General features: G+C 46.6%; 1 protein-coding gene across 1 annotated transcript in view; it reads left to right on the top strand.

Annotated features, from left to right (window-relative positions):
• akt3a (v-akt murine thymoma viral oncogene homolog 3a) overlaps positions 1-17500 on the top strand; it is a 108438-nt gene that overhangs the window by 8395 nt on the left and 82543 nt on the right. The window contains exon 2 of the mRNA XM_076285220.1: positions 6338-6971. Coding sequence (XP_076141335.1) covers positions 6926-6971 — 46 coding nt within the window. The 5' untranslated portion in view covers positions 6338-6925. The remainder of the gene's footprint in view (positions 1-6337; positions 6972-17500) is intronic.

The raw sequence follows: 17500 nt of genomic DNA on the forward strand, positions 1-17500 counted from the left end.
AAGTCAGGAAAAAATGCCTACTTGTGCTATCCTGGCTAACGCCAAACCCAATCTCATTGAGATGGGGTCTGGGAACTAGACATTCATTTTCTCGTATTTGAAACGTGGTTTACAAATGCCCAGAGCCGTTTATTGGGCGCTACGAATGTCTATCAAATGCGCCTGTACGTAGCTCGTAACGGCTTCGGTGTGTCGTCATCGTCTTGCTGCCCTCCCTCCGTTCTGTGATTGGTTCCTTCGTTGAGGTGAAAACGAAGTCCATAGAATCTAGGCTGCCTAGCAGCGTGAATACAATCGCGTGCGTAAGGCAGCATGGGAAATCCCAGGCTATACTTGTGCTACTTTTTCATGTGTATACACGCTGGGCTTGTCAACCAGAGCCGTATATGGCGGGCCAATGAATCTCTGGCCACTTGTTGTGTGTGAGGTCTGTATGCTACTGAGACCTTGAATTTCCCCTTGGGGATCAATACAGTATCTATCTATCTATCTATCACTTACTAACGTTGTCTACCCATTCTGTTATCAGCTGAGCATCAGGCAGACAGTTGCCATTAGCTAAGACTAATTCATTAAGGTGTGGTCGCGTTCCTGGGGTGACAATGACAGTGCATACCTTGACAGCTCATCATGCCGGTCTATTAGCTGCGCCATTTTTCTGACCCCATGCTGCGCCCGCACCCAACCTATGCTCTGGATGTTTTCACTTCTGTTGGTAGTGGATCACTCAGCTAAACCCGTGTCAGTTTTATGGTGGATCTGGAGGATCTGGATCTGTTGGTAGTGGATCACTCAGCTGAACCCGTGTCAGTTTTATGGTGGATCTGGCGGATCTGGATCTGTTGGTAGTGGATCACTCAGCTGAACCCGTGTCAGTTTTATGGTGGATCTGGCGGATCTGGATCTGTTGGTAGCGGATCACTCAGCTGAACCCGTGTCAGTTTTATGGTGGATCTGGCGGATCTGTTGGTAGTGGATCACTCAGCTGAGCCTCAGGCTTGATCCTCCTCAATGCTTGATCACTCATTAGCCTGCTGAAAGCTCATCATCATCATCATTATCATCACTGGGTTATATAGTAACGATAGGAAGGACTTATGGATTTTATAGATATGATTTACAGTAGCACATGTGAATCATTATGTGCATTGTTCCTGACAGAATCAGTAAAGGTAAAGCAGCACACCAATCTAACACCACCTGTGCATTGTTGCATGGATCCAGCTTTGAAATTATCTCTTATCAGGAATACGTATGGTTCCAGTGTGTATGGTACGAAAAACGTCTGACAGAGGTTCGGATCTATGGCACACACACACACACACACACACACACACACACACACACACACACACACACACACACACACACACACACACACACACACACATAGTTTTGCTTTGTTGTATTTTCAGTATGTACATTCACAGAGGTTTTTGGTACTTGAATATTCTTTCTTTTTTTGGTTCACCTTTACCTGTATGCAGCACCTGTCCCTATAGTAGGCTGGATGTGTCCACCTTGCTCCAGGTGTCCGTCCTGAAGTGACCTCCAGCCTGTGTGGTGCATGTTTGGGGCAGTACGAGTCATCACCTGTACTAATGGCGGACATGATGGTGATGGTGATGATACACACGCAGTGCCGACTGTAGAAAACATAAAGAAACACATCACACAGCCTCCGATGACGCACAGCGGGTGCGCTAGAAGCCCAGACCTTCTGCCATAGGCTCTCTGAGTGTGGAGAAGAGAGGGGTGATTCATGGGAAGGTCTCTGTGGTTGAGACTGTATCTCTCTCTCTCTCTCTCTTTGACTGGAGACACGGTGTTAGTGCTTTTCCCTGAGCGCTGTTTGTTCTTTGGCATTCGCACACGTCAAGCTTGGCCTTGGTTCTCATCTCTCTTTCTCTCTTTCTCTCTCTCTTTTTTCTTTTTTTCTCTCTCTCTCTCTCTCTCTCTCTTTCTCTCTCTCTCTCTCTCTCTTTCACTGAGGCCCTGCTGCTGAATACAGAGTTCAGCGTGCTTCTCATTTCTCTTGACTTCGTGGCGCGTCTTCAATGTGTCGTTTTAGAAGCCCCCCCCCCCCCCCCCCCCTGTATCATACAATAGCCTGAGCGGTGAGTCACGCGCTAAACACTCGAGAACTCGCCCTTTTGTGCGCCGCGGTGGCGGCGGCAGGGGAGCTTGGGAGTTTTGACTCCATGCAATCCAGACTGACTGTGCCTCACTGGGCAATGCTGACCAACGGGAGCGTCTCATTCACAGCGTCTAATTATACAATCCAAAGCTGCCCCATAATATTTGCATTAACCCCATTAGCGGAGCATCCTGCTCCCATGAACAGATTAGGGACCTCTCTTACTAACGTATATACCTTAGCAGCACGGGGCCACGGTAACTAGAGATTAAGGTTATTCCTAAATAGCGCGGGGACAGGGAAGAGCTTAAAAGTCTCACCTTGCATTCTGAACTGTCAGGACGTCCTGTCCTGGCCTCTCCTGTCTTGCATTTGCAAGGTCATCTTGGATTGAATTGAGCTTGTGTGCTTGTGGGTGTCTGGTAGCTCTAGTGTTCCGACTCCACAGCGTTCCGTCTGACTGTCTGTAAGATGATTGTGCTGCAAATGCTGCCGTTGTTTTTTATTACAGAGAATTCTTTGTGAAACCCAAATGGAGTTGTTTTGCTGATTTTCTTTGGCTATTAACAACCCAATAGAACAGGAATGCAGGACTTTCAGTCCCCCCCCCCCCCCCCCCCCCTTTGACTTTATGCAGGGTCTGGTATTGCTGTTTCGTCACGCAGACACACACACACACGCACACGCACACGCACACGCACACGCACACGCACGCACGCGAGTGCAATAAAACACGCAACCTGATTGCGAGCCCGCTGAGGCGAGGGCAAGCAGAGCAGCACGTCAGCTGCCCGACGTCAGACGCAACCCCCCCCCCAGCCCACTCGCCCTCTCTGGGCTCTTTTGCATATGTGCATAGATCTGATTCTGATACAGACGCTGTGGTCAGATCTGCTTTCACCACTTGTGCCGTCCTGAATGATTCATTTGGACAAATTAGAGTTTCAGACCATGGCGGCTGTGTACTGGAATGCATTGACCATCTTCTCTCTCTTGACACACACACACACACACACACACACACACACACACTCCCATTCCACCCGTAAACAGCATGCACTTAGATTAACTGATACAGACTCACTCAGGTGTAATGGCCTTTCTATGTTGCAAACCTATTTTAAGGTTACCTCTCCTGCACTTGGAGCATGCTGGCCTACTAAAACATTTCATAAGATCTCATTCTCTCAGTTGCCGTGTGTGTGTGTGTGTGTGTGTGTGTGTGTGTGTGTGTGTGTGTTGCTGTTTTCCTAAAAAAAGTCCAAACTCTCATCATCTTAATCAAGCTGCGCTTCTGTGACCAAGCACACTGTGAGGCGTGTGCAGAGAAAGTAATGTGAATCCTGGTCTGTATGGAAGCCAGATGTGGGCCTGAACCAGGCCAGACCTGGGCCAAAGCTGGGCCAAAACTGTCCTGGGTTCAGTCTCGGCGCCGGACTAGACTAAGACTTACATGGTCACACAGGTGAGGGGCTATTTGCCTAGCGTCTTTAACAGGTCAGGCACTGTCACACTGGTGTGCTTAGAATGTTGTGGAATGAGCGTTCCAATGAATATTTGGGTCCATCGAATGCAACACGAACATTCTAGAATCTTACACTGTTGTTGAACGTATTCTTTTATCGGAATGTTCAGATGTTCGATAGTCATACAGGTCACTGGGTCACAAACCAGGAAGCTGTGAAGATGTGCATGCGGCCATTTTATTTGTTTTTCATTTGAGCTCTCTGGCTTCAGGTGCTTCTGGGTTTGTGTTGTGGAAACTCATGAGCTTACATTGTTCCTTGTTAAGTGGTATGAACTTGGAGTGTTAAGTTGAAAGTCCTCTTGGGAGTGAACTAGCTCAATTGGTCAGCTTGCCTGTCGATTCTGACACCGGTGAACAGCTTATTCAATTCAGTTGACTTGCCTAATAGCTGTTTAGAGGCAGATGCATTTGATTGGGAACTGTGGTCTCAACGTAAAATCAGCACCTTTTCTTACGTCCATAGACTCCATGGTCAGGCAGATGGGGAGGAGTTATTGTGAGTTTTGCAGGTTGATTTGAGGCTTACCAGTTTGGGGATTGTGAGGCTAGATGTAAATGCAGATTTAGTTTAGTAGAGAGAGAGAGACAGAGAGAGAGACAGAGAGAGAATGAGAGAGAGAGGCTATCGTCCAAAACTCTTGGCCCGAATGGTGCCCAATCCTCCCACATACACTAAATCGTTCCCTTCTCTATTTCACTTGTTCAGGCTTCTTCTCTCTCTCTCTTCCTCCCCCTCTCTCTCTCATTCACTCTCACACCCACTCACACCCACAGACAGAGGTAAGCACAAACACATGCTGTTATGAATGGGATTGTGCATCTCCCTGGCTCAACTTTACCGGATGGTCATTGGTGGCGGTGGCAGAGATTAGTCTGTAACCTGTATATAGCCAGCCTTACTTACTTGCTACTGATTATCTGCCTACATCACACATTTATAATTCTCTACTCAGAAACCTTTACTGTCCTTGATGTTTATTTTCTGGTGTGTTTGTTGAAAATGTTTGTTGCTTTTCTAAGAGCTGATGATTGCATAATGGTAGTCAGGAAACAACCATTTTTGTCCATCGATTCTTGATCTCTGGTATCGGAGTACAATGCCAGCTGCCTCAGCAGTGCCAGAAGTGTACTTTTAACCTCCCAGGAAATATATACTTGAATTTATATATATATATATCAGGGCTGTCAATTGATTAAAAAAAATAATCTAATTAATTACATACTCTGTGATTAATTAATCTAAATTAATCGCATATATAATTTTTGCTGTGAAAGTATTTTAATTATTTAAATTCAAATGAATCATTGAATAATCAGCACTAGTGACATTAAAGTTCAAAAACTCTTATTATTTTAATAATGGCCATAATAATCTATGATATGACCTAATATGCTGAGGAAAAAAATTCAAAAGTGTTGAGTTTTTTTTCACATAAGATATTTCAGGCCACAGATATAACCTAGGCGACACAATGAACATAAATTAACACTCCCCTCAATGTTAACACTATTTCTTTGCATTGATGTGCGACTTTAGAGTTGATGAACTCCGGTGATATGCAAATTACTTGCTGCAGACATTGCAGACGACTTTAGTTTAATCAACACTTTATTTTTAACACCATCTGTTTTTTAAAAGTAAATGTTCCAATCAATGATCTAGGCAGAATTTTTTTTTCTCTCTCCTTCATTTTACAGTCTAATGGTTACTGACTACAACGGCTCGGGGTCAAAGGTCATACGGAATCGATTAATCTGTGTTATTTTTTTAATCAGTTATTTTTTCTCAAATTAATTAATCGAAATTAATCAGTTATGTATATTATTATAATCAGTTATAATAGTTACATATATATAATGGCGTTTCAGGCTGGTGTTCGTAGGGTATTGGGGTATTAGGCTGGTGTTCGTAGGGCATTGGGGCATCAGGCTGGTGTTCGTAGGGCATTGGGGCATCAGGCTGGTGTTCATAGGGCATTGGGGCATCAGGCTGGTGTTCGTAGGGCATTGGGGCATCAGGCTGGTGTTCGTAGGGCATTGGGGCATCAGGCTGGTGTTCGTAGGGCAATGGGTGCGACTGGCGGGGTCAGAGCAGTGCAGAGGGTGCTGCTTGTGGCAGGCAGAGTTGTCCGTCTGTCCCGCGCCTCTAAACAATGAGTGTGTTGTTTGGTGCTGTCTGTGTGTGTGTGTGAGAATGAGGGTATGGATTAAGGCTGGGCATTATGACCTAAAATAAATGTCAGTGTAATTTCACAGATTTACCTCAGTAATGATAAACTCACACAACCATTTCTCTTGTACAGACATGTTACAAAAGAACATTTGAATAGATGCTTTTGAGACAGTAATCTTCTGTGACAAATATCATGACATCATTATCTGTTTCAAATGTCAGCACTCAAAATTGCAATTCATTATTGGCCACTGGGATAGCGGTTTTGTATGCATTCCTGGCATCATAATTTACAATCTGACGTACTATGTGATAAATAAATCTTTGTCTAGAAGTATCAGTAAATTAGTCATTTTAGTCCTGCCTTAGAGTGAATTATGTCTCAGAGGAGATTGGTTAGGGGTGGTGATGGAAGAGGGGGAGAGAGGAAGAGAAGAAATTCATCCTTTCCTTGTTTTTGTTTTTATCTGTCTTTTCTTTCTCTTCCACTTCCGCCTAGGCTGAGTCACCCTCGGAGAGTGGGAAGGTCTGCTGAAGAAAGAGAGAGAGAGAGAGAGCAACAGAGAGTGGAAGACAGAGGGGAGGGAGGAGAGCCAACGAGCCGGCGAGAGAGAGAGAGAGAGAGAGAGAGAGAGAGGGAGGGAGGAAGAGGGAGAGTGTGTGAGCGTAACGGATTGACGGCCACAAGAGGAAAGAAGACGGCACGCCGGCCCCTGAGTCCAGCTGAGCCACAACCAACCCAGCGCAAGAGAGAGAGAGAGGGAGAGAGAGAGACGGATAAACAGAGAACGAGAGAGAGAGAGGGAGAGAGAGAGGCGACAACGACGACGAGAGAGAGAAAGAACGAGAGAGAGGAGGGAGGGGAGCCCAAGCTCTACTCTGCACGCCGACGAGACTGGGAGGTCTGATCGCCCCTCCTCCTCCTCTCCCCCCTCCTCCTCCTCCTCCTCACGTCCTCTCCTCCCTCTCTCCTTCCCCCCCTCCCTCCCTCCCTCCCTCCGTCGCTCCCTCGCTCTCTCTCTCTGTGTGAGCTGGGGAGTCCGTCTGTAGCGGAGGCATCCAGGCAGCCACAGTGGGGAGAGACACCATGAGCGATGTTACTATCGTCAAAGAAGGCTGGCTGCAGAAGAGAGGTGAGTGCCTCCCGCCCGCTTTACATGGCAGCGTGTGTGTGTGTGTGTGTGTGTGTGTGTGTGTGTGTGTGTGTGTGTGTCCAGGGATCTCTTGATTTGGAGTGGGTTGATGACTGCTGTGGTGTGGCTACAGCCTTGATTGTGTCTGTAGGAAATCAGAGATTTTGTGTGAGTGTGTGTGTGTGTGTGTGTGTGTGTGTGTGTGTGTGTGTGTGTGTGTGTGTGTGTGTGTGTGTGTGTGTGTGTGTGTGTGTGGTTGGGTGTGTGTGTCTGTAAACATGTGTGTATAGAAGAGAAAGCAGACATGTTTGGGGGGAAACACGTGTGTGTGTGTGTGTGTGTGTGTGTGTGTGTGTGTGTGTGTGTGTGTGTGTGTGTGTGTGTGTGTGTGTGTGTGTGTGTGTGTGTGTGTGTGTGTGTGTGTGTGTGTGTGTGTGTGTGTGTGTGTGTGTGTGTGTGTGTGTGTGTGTGTGTGTGTATGGGTGTGTGAGAGGAGAAGGAGAGAATGAATGAGAGTGAAAGTGAGCTTCTAGACACTCCCTGAGGTTGTTTGTGTGTATCAGAGAGAGAGAGAGAGTAGGGAGAGATATAGAGAGAGACAGAGGGAGAGAGGGATAGGGAGAGATGGAGAGAGTGAGAGAAAGAGGGATGGAGAGAGAGTAGGGAGGGATAGAGAGAGAGACAGAGAGAGAGTGAGGAAGATAAACAGGATAGTAGGGAAGGATGAGTGCACACGTGGCTAAATGCCTATCCAGAGAGAGAGAGAGAGAGAGAGACTGAGTGAATGAATGAATGGGAGGATGCCATATCTTTTTGTGTACGGTGACTCTTGCGTCAGTGTTTGTGTGCGTTTGTGTGTCTGTTCATTTAGAGCATTTAGCTCTACTCCTGTGTTATGTGTCTGGCTTTAGCTAATCAGGTTGGACACACACACACACACACACACACACACACACACACACACACACACACACACACACACACACCCCCGCAGGCGGTGGCTGGTGTTGATGTTGCAGGCCCTGACTGCTTGACTGATAGCAGTAGTATCTCTAGCTGGTGTGGTTATGAGGCTGGCCATTCTGTAGAGAACTGTTCCTCTCTCTTTTTCCTCCACCCTGTCTGTCTGTCTGCCTGTCTGTTCCTCTGCCTGTCTGTGTGTCTGTCTGTCTGTCTGTCTGTCTGCCTGTCTGTTCCTCTGCCTGTCTGTGTGTCTGTCTGTCTGACTGTCTGTTCCTTTGCCTGTCTGTGTGTCTGTGTGTCTGACTGTTTCTCTGTCTGTCTGTCTGTGTATCTAGTGTTTCCTGTTTCTCTCTCTGTCTCTCTGGCTACTTTATTGTGTGTCTGTCTGTCCACCTGTGTGTGTGTGTGTGTGTGTGTGTGTGTGTGTGTCCTTGTCTGTCTGTTCCTGTTTGCACTCGTTCAACTTGCATCCCTCTGGGGAGCCAGTTGAGACGTCCTGTACAGTACATCAGTCCTCTTATATAATCTCCATGCCATCCCCTCAAAGTGTGTGTGTGTGTGTGTGTGTGTGTGTGTGTGTGTGTGTGTGTGTGCGTGCGAGGTGTTCTAGCCACTTGGCTCCCCTGGGGTGTGCCTCTGGATGCCTTGGTTCTCCTTGGTTCTGCTCACCATGGTTCTTGTTGCTGTAGTTCTACTCTTGCTGTTCTGTAGTTCTGGTCTTGGCTCTGCACACTGCGGTTCTCCTTGCTGGTGTTTGTTAGTCAAACTTGTTCTATGCTTGCAAGTTGTCTGGGCGCATGGTTCTACCTGGTTCTTGATGCTGTTGTTACGCTCTTGTTGGTCACACAGACTCTCTGGGTCTCTGTTTTAGATCTCACTCTTTCACACACGCACACGCACACACACACACACTCAGACTTACACATATATAGGCACATATCCCCTGGCTGGATTAGTTTGAATTGTGAGGCGTGTGTGTGTGATTTATCTGACAGGCAGGTATGCCCCTGTCCATCCCAGATTGATTTCTATGGAGGAGACCCAGAGCCTGGGGTCAGTGGGCTTCCCAGGCGTCTCTTGGGATTTGGGGATTTTTATTCCCTCGCTCTGGTTCAGGGCACTCAACACACACACACACACACACACACACACACACACACACATGCACCCTCACAGACACGCACACATGTGTACACACACACCTTTTTTCGAAACATGCACCGACATTCTTACAGGTGCACTTACAGGCATATTGTCTTGCACTCGTGTACTGAATAGAAATGTACAGGCTCTCACACGTGCACTCTCACACGTGCACTCGCGTATAGAGATGTACAGGGTCGCACACGTGCACTCTCACACGTGCACTCGCGTATAGAGATGTACAGGGTCTCACACGTGCACTCTCACACGTGCACTCGCGTATAGAGATGTACAGGGTCTCACACATGCACTCTCACACGTGCACTCGCGTATAGAGATGTACAGGGTCTCACACATGCACTCTCACACGTGCACTCGCGTATAGAGATGTACAGGGTCTCACACGTGCACTTGCATATAGAGATGTACAGGGTCTCACACGTGCAGTAGCGTATAGAGATGTACAGGGTCTCACACGTGCACTTGCATATAGAGATGTACAGGGTCTCACACGTGCACTTGCATATAGAGATGTACAGGGTCTCACACGTGCAGTCTCACACGTGCACTCGCTTATAGAAATGTACAGGGTCTCATACGTGCACTCTCACATGTGCACTCGCGTATAGAAATGTACAGGGTCTCATACGTGCACTCTCACACGTGCACTTGCATATAGAGATGTACAGGGTCTCACACGTGCACTTGCATATAGAGATGTACAGGGTCTCACACGTGCAGTCTCACACGTGCACTCGCTTATAGAAATGTACAGGGTCTCATACGTGCACTCTCACATGTGCACTCGCGTATAGAAATGTACAGGGTCTCATACGTGCACTCTCACATGTGCACTCGCATATAGAAATGTACAGGGTCTCATACGTGCACTCTCACATGTGCACTCGCGTATAGAAATGTACAGGGTCTCACACGTGCACTAGCGTATAGAAATGTACAGGGTCTCACACGTGCACTCGCGTATAGAAATGTACAGGGTCTCATACGTGCACTCTCACATGTGCACTCGCATATAGAAATGTACAGGGTCTCACACGTGCACTAGCGTATAGAAATGTACAGGGTCTCACACGTGCACTAGCGTATAGAAATGTACAGGCTCTCTCTCCAGCTCCACATCAGGTTAAGAATCAGACCAGAGAGGTAGAGCACAGGCACAGGGGCTGTATTTTTAGCTGAGTACCTAGTGTTCCTTTACACACACACACACACACACACACACACACACACACACACACACACACACACACTTGAGAATCACACCTTCACTGTGTAAGAGAAGGAAGTAGAGCCTCTCCCATCTCCTTTTTTTTGGAGTTCTGTGCACAGCTGTCCTCTAACAAACCTCTGGGCACACACACACACACACACACACACACACACACACACACACACACACACACACACACACACACACACACACGACAGCTATGCCCTCTAATGGCTTGTGTTGTTCTTCCATTGACAATCAGATTGAATTTCAGTGCTGTCTCGCAGAGGAAATATCATCTCAGACCTCACGGCTCATTGGGCCTCTCTTCCCACCTTGTTTTTGATTCTGAGCCATTTTGCTTTTCTAGCGAGAGCATGACATCCCACAACATGGAAATGGGGGATAATCATATGTTGGGATTGCTGCAGTCATAGATGGACTACAGCCACAGACAGAGGCACAGACAGAGGCACAGACAGAGACGCAGACACACACAGACGGTGTCTGATGGCCCTACTGCTTAGTTATATTGAGACCAGTTGCAAACAGTGGTTAGAGGTCCAGGAGCAAGCCATACAGTATGTTTACATGACTTTAGAACAAGTCCAGTTATTGTGTTAGTCCAACTAAAACCGGCCTTTTAAAATAGATAGTATGTTAAACTGTTTGTCAATGGTTTTGCTCTGTAATGTAATAGGTCAACCAGAAAAAGCCCAATACTAACACGCTCAAAGGGGGCATATCGTAGCCCAAGACTATCACGCTGAAAGGGGCCGTATCGTGGCGGAGTCAGACATACTTCGGTCAATGAGTCTATATTGTCTCCCATGCTTGTGTACTGGGACAAGGACAGTGGCCCAATCAAGATCCAACTCAACAGCTGGATTTAACAGTTGGACTGTAAACATACTGATTGTCGTCCCCAGTTCTTTCACCTCAGACATGTGAGCTCTCTGGCTGTCCAGCTTGGGCCATGAATGCCTTGGGTAGTGGATGCAGCGGGGCGCTCTATAGGTTGAGAGAGCTCTGGGCCAATACCCAGGGGGTCAGAGGTCAATGGCACGACATGATAAGAGCGCCCAGTCAGTAGCCAGCTTGTTGGGGTAGTGGCCTTGCCTGTAGAAGTGTGTGTCTGAGGGGGGGAAATCTATCCATATGTTGGTACACATGTGGCCACATGTGTCAGTATTGACTACTAGTACTTACTCCTATGTGGTTCCTAAGTCTAGTGTCAGTACAGACTAGATGTGGTTCTAAGTCTGGTGTGAGTACTGACTAGCTGTGGTTCTAAGTCTGGTGTCCGGTCCTTGTGCTCCTTGGATGTTCAGTCTGAGTAAAGCACAGCACAGGGACCACACACACCATCATAACTCCCATCTCATCATCAGCACTTGCTCCAGGATGGGTGTGTGTGTGTGTGTGTGTGTGTGTGTGTGTGTGTGTGTGTGTGTGTGTGTGTGTGTGTGTGTGTGTGTGTGTGTGTGTGTGTGTGTGTGTGTGTGTGTGTGTGTGTGTGTGTGTGTGTGTGTGTGTGTGTGTGTGTGTGTGTGTGTGTGTGTGTGTGTGTGTGTGTGTGTGTGTGTGTGTGTGTGTGTGTGTGTGTGTGTGTGTGTGTGTGTGTGTGTGGTATTCCCCTCAGCTTCAGTGTGTGTCAACCTCAGCTTGCCTCCCAGACACGAGTCACATGCTTTACCATTCCACCCCATTAAAAAGCTGTTCACACGTTTGACACACACACACACACTGATGGCGTGTAAAGAGGAGACTGGACAGCAGAGAGGTGGAGTATTTATGTATTTACATATTTGCATGGCAGGTTATTTTGTTTTTATCCCACAACACTTTCCCTGGAACCATAGGGGCATTTCTGCCAGTAAAGCATGTCTGAGTTAGAGAGAAGCTGTGTGTGTGTGTGTGTGTGTGTGTGTGTGTGTGTGTGTGTGTGTGTGTGTGTGTGTGTGTGTGTGTGTGTCAGAGGGTGAACACACAAATTTGTTTGAAATTCCCTCCCTGCTCTGCGGAGAGCCACGCCCGTGGCAGGAGCAGTCTGCAGTGGGGCTGTGTGTGTGTGTGTGTGTGTGTGTGTGCGTGTGTGCGTGTGTGTGTGTGTGTGTGCGTGTGTGTGTGTGTGTGTGTGTGTTTGTGTGTGTGGGGCGGCCAGAGGCCCAGGCCATGGGCTGGGAAACAGACTTCGTTTTGTTGGGCTTGGCCCCCTGCCAGAATGACCCTGTTCACCCTCTCTCTCTCTCTCTGTTATTCTCTCGCTCCCTCCTTCTCTCTCTCTGTTACTCTCTCGCTCCCTCCTTCTCTCTCTCCCTTACTCCATCTCTCGCTTTCAGTCTCTCCTTTCAACCCCCTCTCTTTCTCTTGTTCTCTCTCTCCCTCTTTCCCTTACTCTTACTTTCCGTCTCCCTCTCTCTCTCTCTCTCTCTACACTTCCTTGTCCCCCTGTATATCTTTCATGTCCCCTCCTTTCTCTTTCTCAGTGTCACTTCTTTCCCCTCTTCTCTCTCTCTCTCTCTCTCTCTCTCTGTCTCCTTGATTCTACTGGATGTTGTGGTGTTTTTGTGCTACAGGAAGAATTGGCACAGTCAGGCTTTCCTCTTCTCTTCTCTTCTCTTCTCTTCTCTTCTCTTCTCTTCTCTTCTCTTCTCTTCTCCTCCTCTCCTCTCCTCTCTTCTCCTCGTCTCCTCTCCTTATTAGGGATGTGCATATGACTAATCAGATATCCAAAAAGCCTGCAGCATTTCTATTTGGATACTTGTGTCTGTTTGAAGTTATGGGGAAATATGGGCTGCATTAGTAAAGTGCTCACTCAAAGTAATGATACGGTTAATTTGCAAGAGATGGTATGCACCCTTACAACAACATTGGTATTTGTTTGTGAATTGAGACTAACAAGAAAAAGATGCTACTTTATTTACTTACTGACTTGAATACGATACTTTTCCCAATTACTGTAGCCCAACATGGCAGTCCCACAAACCAAATGATCGCTTGTGGTTGTAATGAATGTCATAGCTGATTGTAATAACCGTCGGATATTCAAACATCAAGAATGGTTCATATGCTCATTCCTACTCCTCATCTCATCTGTCCTCATCTCTCCTCTCCATCTCTCTTCTCCTTTATTCTCTCTCCTCTCTCTCTTCATCTCTCTTCTCCTTTACTCTCCCCTTCTCTTCCTCTCTCTCCATCTCTCTTCTCCTTTACTCTCTCCTTCTCTTCCTCTCTCTCCATCTCTCTTCTCCTTTACTCTCTCCTTCTCTTCCTCTCTCTCCATCTCTCTTCTCCTTTACTCTCTCCTTCTCTTCCTCTCTCCATCTTTCTTCTCCTTTACTCTCTCCTTCTCTTCCTCTCTCTCCATCTCTCTTCTCCTTTTCTCTCTCCTTCTCTTCCTCTCTCTCCATCTTTCTTCTCCTTTTCTCTCTCCTTCTCTTCCTCTCTCCATCTTTCTTCTCCTTTTCTCTCTCCTTCTCTTGCTTCTCTTGCTCCCTCTCTCCGTCTCCTCTTCCTTCTTTTCTCTGTCCTTCTTCCCATCCCTTCTCAGCTCTTTGACCGTTAAAAATAGAGCAGTGTGATTTGAGCGAGGGGGGGTGGGATGGGGTGGGGGGGGGTGGGGGGGGGTGGGGGGGGGGTAGACCCAGAACCGGGGAAGAGGAGGAGTGGGGGGGCTGTAGTGATGGTGACATAATTTCCTGTTTACATCAATGCTTGAATGAGTTGCACACAGAGAGAGCCAACACAGGCCTCCTCCTGGACCAGATTGGCTACACACATACTCACACACACACACACACACACTTTCCCTTTCTTTTAAGTGTTGACTGAGCAGAGGCATGGTAGGAAGTGAAAACTTTCTGGGGGATTGTTTTGGTACCCCTGCACACAAACACAGCAGTGCACTATGCAAAGTATACTATTCGAAGTATGTGCAAATATGCATTTATGTGTGCGTTTATTTACATGCTAGCATGGCCTTCCAGAGAACTCTTTGTATATAACAAACACAGCAGCAGATACAGATAGGAGTCAGCCACGGCGATTCTCAGAGCCATGCTCACGTAGAAATACACACAGCACACACACATGGACATATTATGCAGAGAGAGATACATGGACACACACACCAGACACAACAGATAGACACACACACACACACACACACACACACACACACACACACACACACACACACACACACACACACACATGGACATATGCAGTGAGAGATACATGGACACACACAACAGACAGATGCATGGAAGCATGATCATGGTCATGCATAAACACGTGCATGAGAAAACACACACACCCACGCACACATGCATACTGTCTCTAACGCATAATATCTTCTTGTAGAAACACATACAGATGCAATGCAGAGGTTGATCATGCGCACACACACACACACACACACACACACACACACACACACACTAATATCCCTTCATGTAGAAAGGTATGCACGCACAGACACTCCTCCAGCCCTACAGTGCTGTGTGCTGCTGTAGCATCAGTGCTGCAGTGGTATCCCAGTGGGGCAGCAGGCTGCCGAGAGAGCAGTGGTCACATGGTCACATGTTTGCCTCGCACTCTGCCTCCCCCTGACTGGAACACTGTGTACTGAGGGAGAATAGAACATGAATGAACCTCACCACCTCTCCCTCACCACCTCTCCCCTCCCTTTCTCTCTCTCCCCCCCCTCTTCCTTAGCTCTGTTTTCGTCCCTCTCTCTTCCTCCCTCATTCTCCCCTCTCTTTCTCTCTCTCTACCTTACTCTCCTCTCTCTCCTCCCTTTCTCTCTTTTCTTCATCCTCTTCTTTAGCTCTCTCTCTCTTGCTGTCTTCCTCCCTCACAAGTGCCATGATGTGTCCAACTCTAAAGCTAGCTAGCTCTAATAACGTTATAGTGTAAAGCTAGTTAGCTCTAGTAAGGTTATAGTGTAAAGTTAGCTAGCTCTAGTAACGTTGTAGTGTAAAGCTAGCTAGCTCTAGTGCCATTACAGTATAAAGCTAGCTAGCTCTAGCAACGTTATAGTGTAAAGCTAGTTAGCTCTAGTAAGGTTATAGTGTAAAGTTAGCTAGCTCTAGTAACGTTGTAGTGTAAAGCTAGCTAGCTCTAGTGCCATTACAGTATAAAGCTAGCTAGCTCTAGTAACGTTATAGTGTAAAGCTAGTTAGCTCTAGTAAGGTTATAGTGTAAAGTTAGCTAGCTCTAGTAACGTTGTAGTGTAAAGCTAGCTAGCTCTAGTGCCATTACAGTATAAAGCTAGCTAGCTCTAGTAACGTTATAGTGTAAAGCAAGCTAGCTCTAAAAACATTATTGTGTAAAGCTAGCTAGCTCTAGTACCATTATAGTGTAAAGCTAGCTAGCTCTAGTAACGTTAAAGTGTAAAGCTAGCTAGCTCTAGAAACATTATAGTGTAAAGCTAGCTAGCTTTAGTAACGTTATAGTGGAGAGCTAGCTAGTAGTAACGTTATAGTGGAATGCTAGCTATGTTTTCCCTAAACTAACAGTTTACACCAGACAATAAATAGCATATCAATTCTAGAGGCTTTATTGGCATGAACGTTTCAGTAACATTATTGCCAAAGCTCAATTACATGTACACAAAAAATATAAATAAATGAATGTTTAACAGAACTGGAAATTAAGTAAGACAATTCTAGTAACAACCATACAACATTGTTTATGGCTGTGAGTCTGTGACCTCACTGGCTGTCCCTCAGGTTATGGCAGGATACTACAAATTTTGCAGCCACAATGGCCACATCCTTGTTCTCTCCGAGGATGTAAGGTAATTTAGCCTCATTTGTCAAAGTTCGAAACTCAGGGCGGATTGAATTTAATTTACTTTAATTTAATTTTAATTTACATCTCTCTCTTTCTCTCTCTCTCTCTCTCTCTTGCCTATGCTGTAGCTACTAGCTAGTAGTGCTGACTATGGCTTCCTCTGGAAACTCTCAGTTACACCCTGCTGTGTCCCTGCATCTCCGTTCTATACATCTCCTCTCTGTCCATTTCCTCTCTCTCCATCTCCTCTCTCTCCATCTCATCTCTCCATCTCTTCTCTCTTTATCTCATCTCTCCATCTCATCTCTTTATCTCATCTTTCCATCTCATCTCTTTATCTCATCTCTTGATCTCTTCTCTCTTTATCTCATCTCTCCATCTCGTCTCTATCTCATCTCTCCGTCTCTTCTCTCTTTATCTCATCTCTCCATCTCATCTCTCCATCTCATCTCCATCTCATCTCTCCATCTCATCTCCATCTCCTCTCTCTCCATCTCATCTCTCTATCTCATCTCTCCATCTCATCTCCATCTCCTCTCTCTCCATCTCTTCTCTCCATCTCTTCTCTCTTTATCTCATCTCTCTCCATCTCCTCTCTCCATCCTCCATTTACACTCCTTTGTGTCTCACCTCTCTCTTCATCCCTTCATACAACCCCAAAACAGGAAAAGTTGGGATGTTGTGTAAATTGTGAATGAAAACAGAATGTAATAATCTGCAAATATCTTAAATTCATACTTAGTTGCAAAAAGGACACAGACAACATAGCAAATGTTGAAAATGACAAATTTGACTATTTTATGGAAAATATAGAGAAAGAAATGGTGTGTTTAAGTCTTTGATGAGTTTGTCAGAAAAGGTGTGTGTGTGTGTGTGTTTGAGAGATCTGGATGGCAAAGCTGTCTCAGTAAGTGTGTGTGTGTGTGTGTGTGTAGAGTGTGTAAGTGTGCATCACTGGGTCAGCGGAAATGGTGGTGCCGGCCGGCTGGTTTGGCGTGTCCGCCCGCAGACAGACACAATGGGTCCAGTATGATCGCCCGTCCAGTCCGGCTCCCTGGTCCTGGCACTCACTGGCCCATTGTGACCCGCAGAGATCATGTGACCCAACCAGGAAGCAACTAATGGAGTCTCAGACTCTAGTATGATCTCACAGGCCCCTGGTCCCTAACGGCCATCTTCCATGGCCGTTGCTGTTGTTGTTGTTGTTGTTGCCCCTCTCTAGAGTCCCCCTTCATATTAAACAGGCATAATGTATGTTTGTCTCTAGAGTGCCCCTTCATATTAAACAGGCATACTGTATGTTTGTCTGTCATCTGTGTTTCTCTCTCTTCCTCTGTTTTTGTTGTGTGTTCAGTTCTCTCTCTCTCTCTCTTTCCCTCTCTGTGTGTATGTG

The sequence above is a fragment of the Alosa pseudoharengus genome, unplaced genomic scaffold (assembly GCF_046254945.1).
Source record: "Alosa pseudoharengus isolate Yale_2024_CS ecotype anadromous, Long Island Sound unplaced genomic scaffold, YU_APseudo_1.1 YU_APseudo_1.1_scf_15, whole genome shotgun sequence".
Taxonomy (NCBI): domain Eukaryota; kingdom Metazoa; phylum Chordata; class Actinopteri; order Clupeiformes; family Clupeidae; genus Alosa; species Alosa pseudoharengus.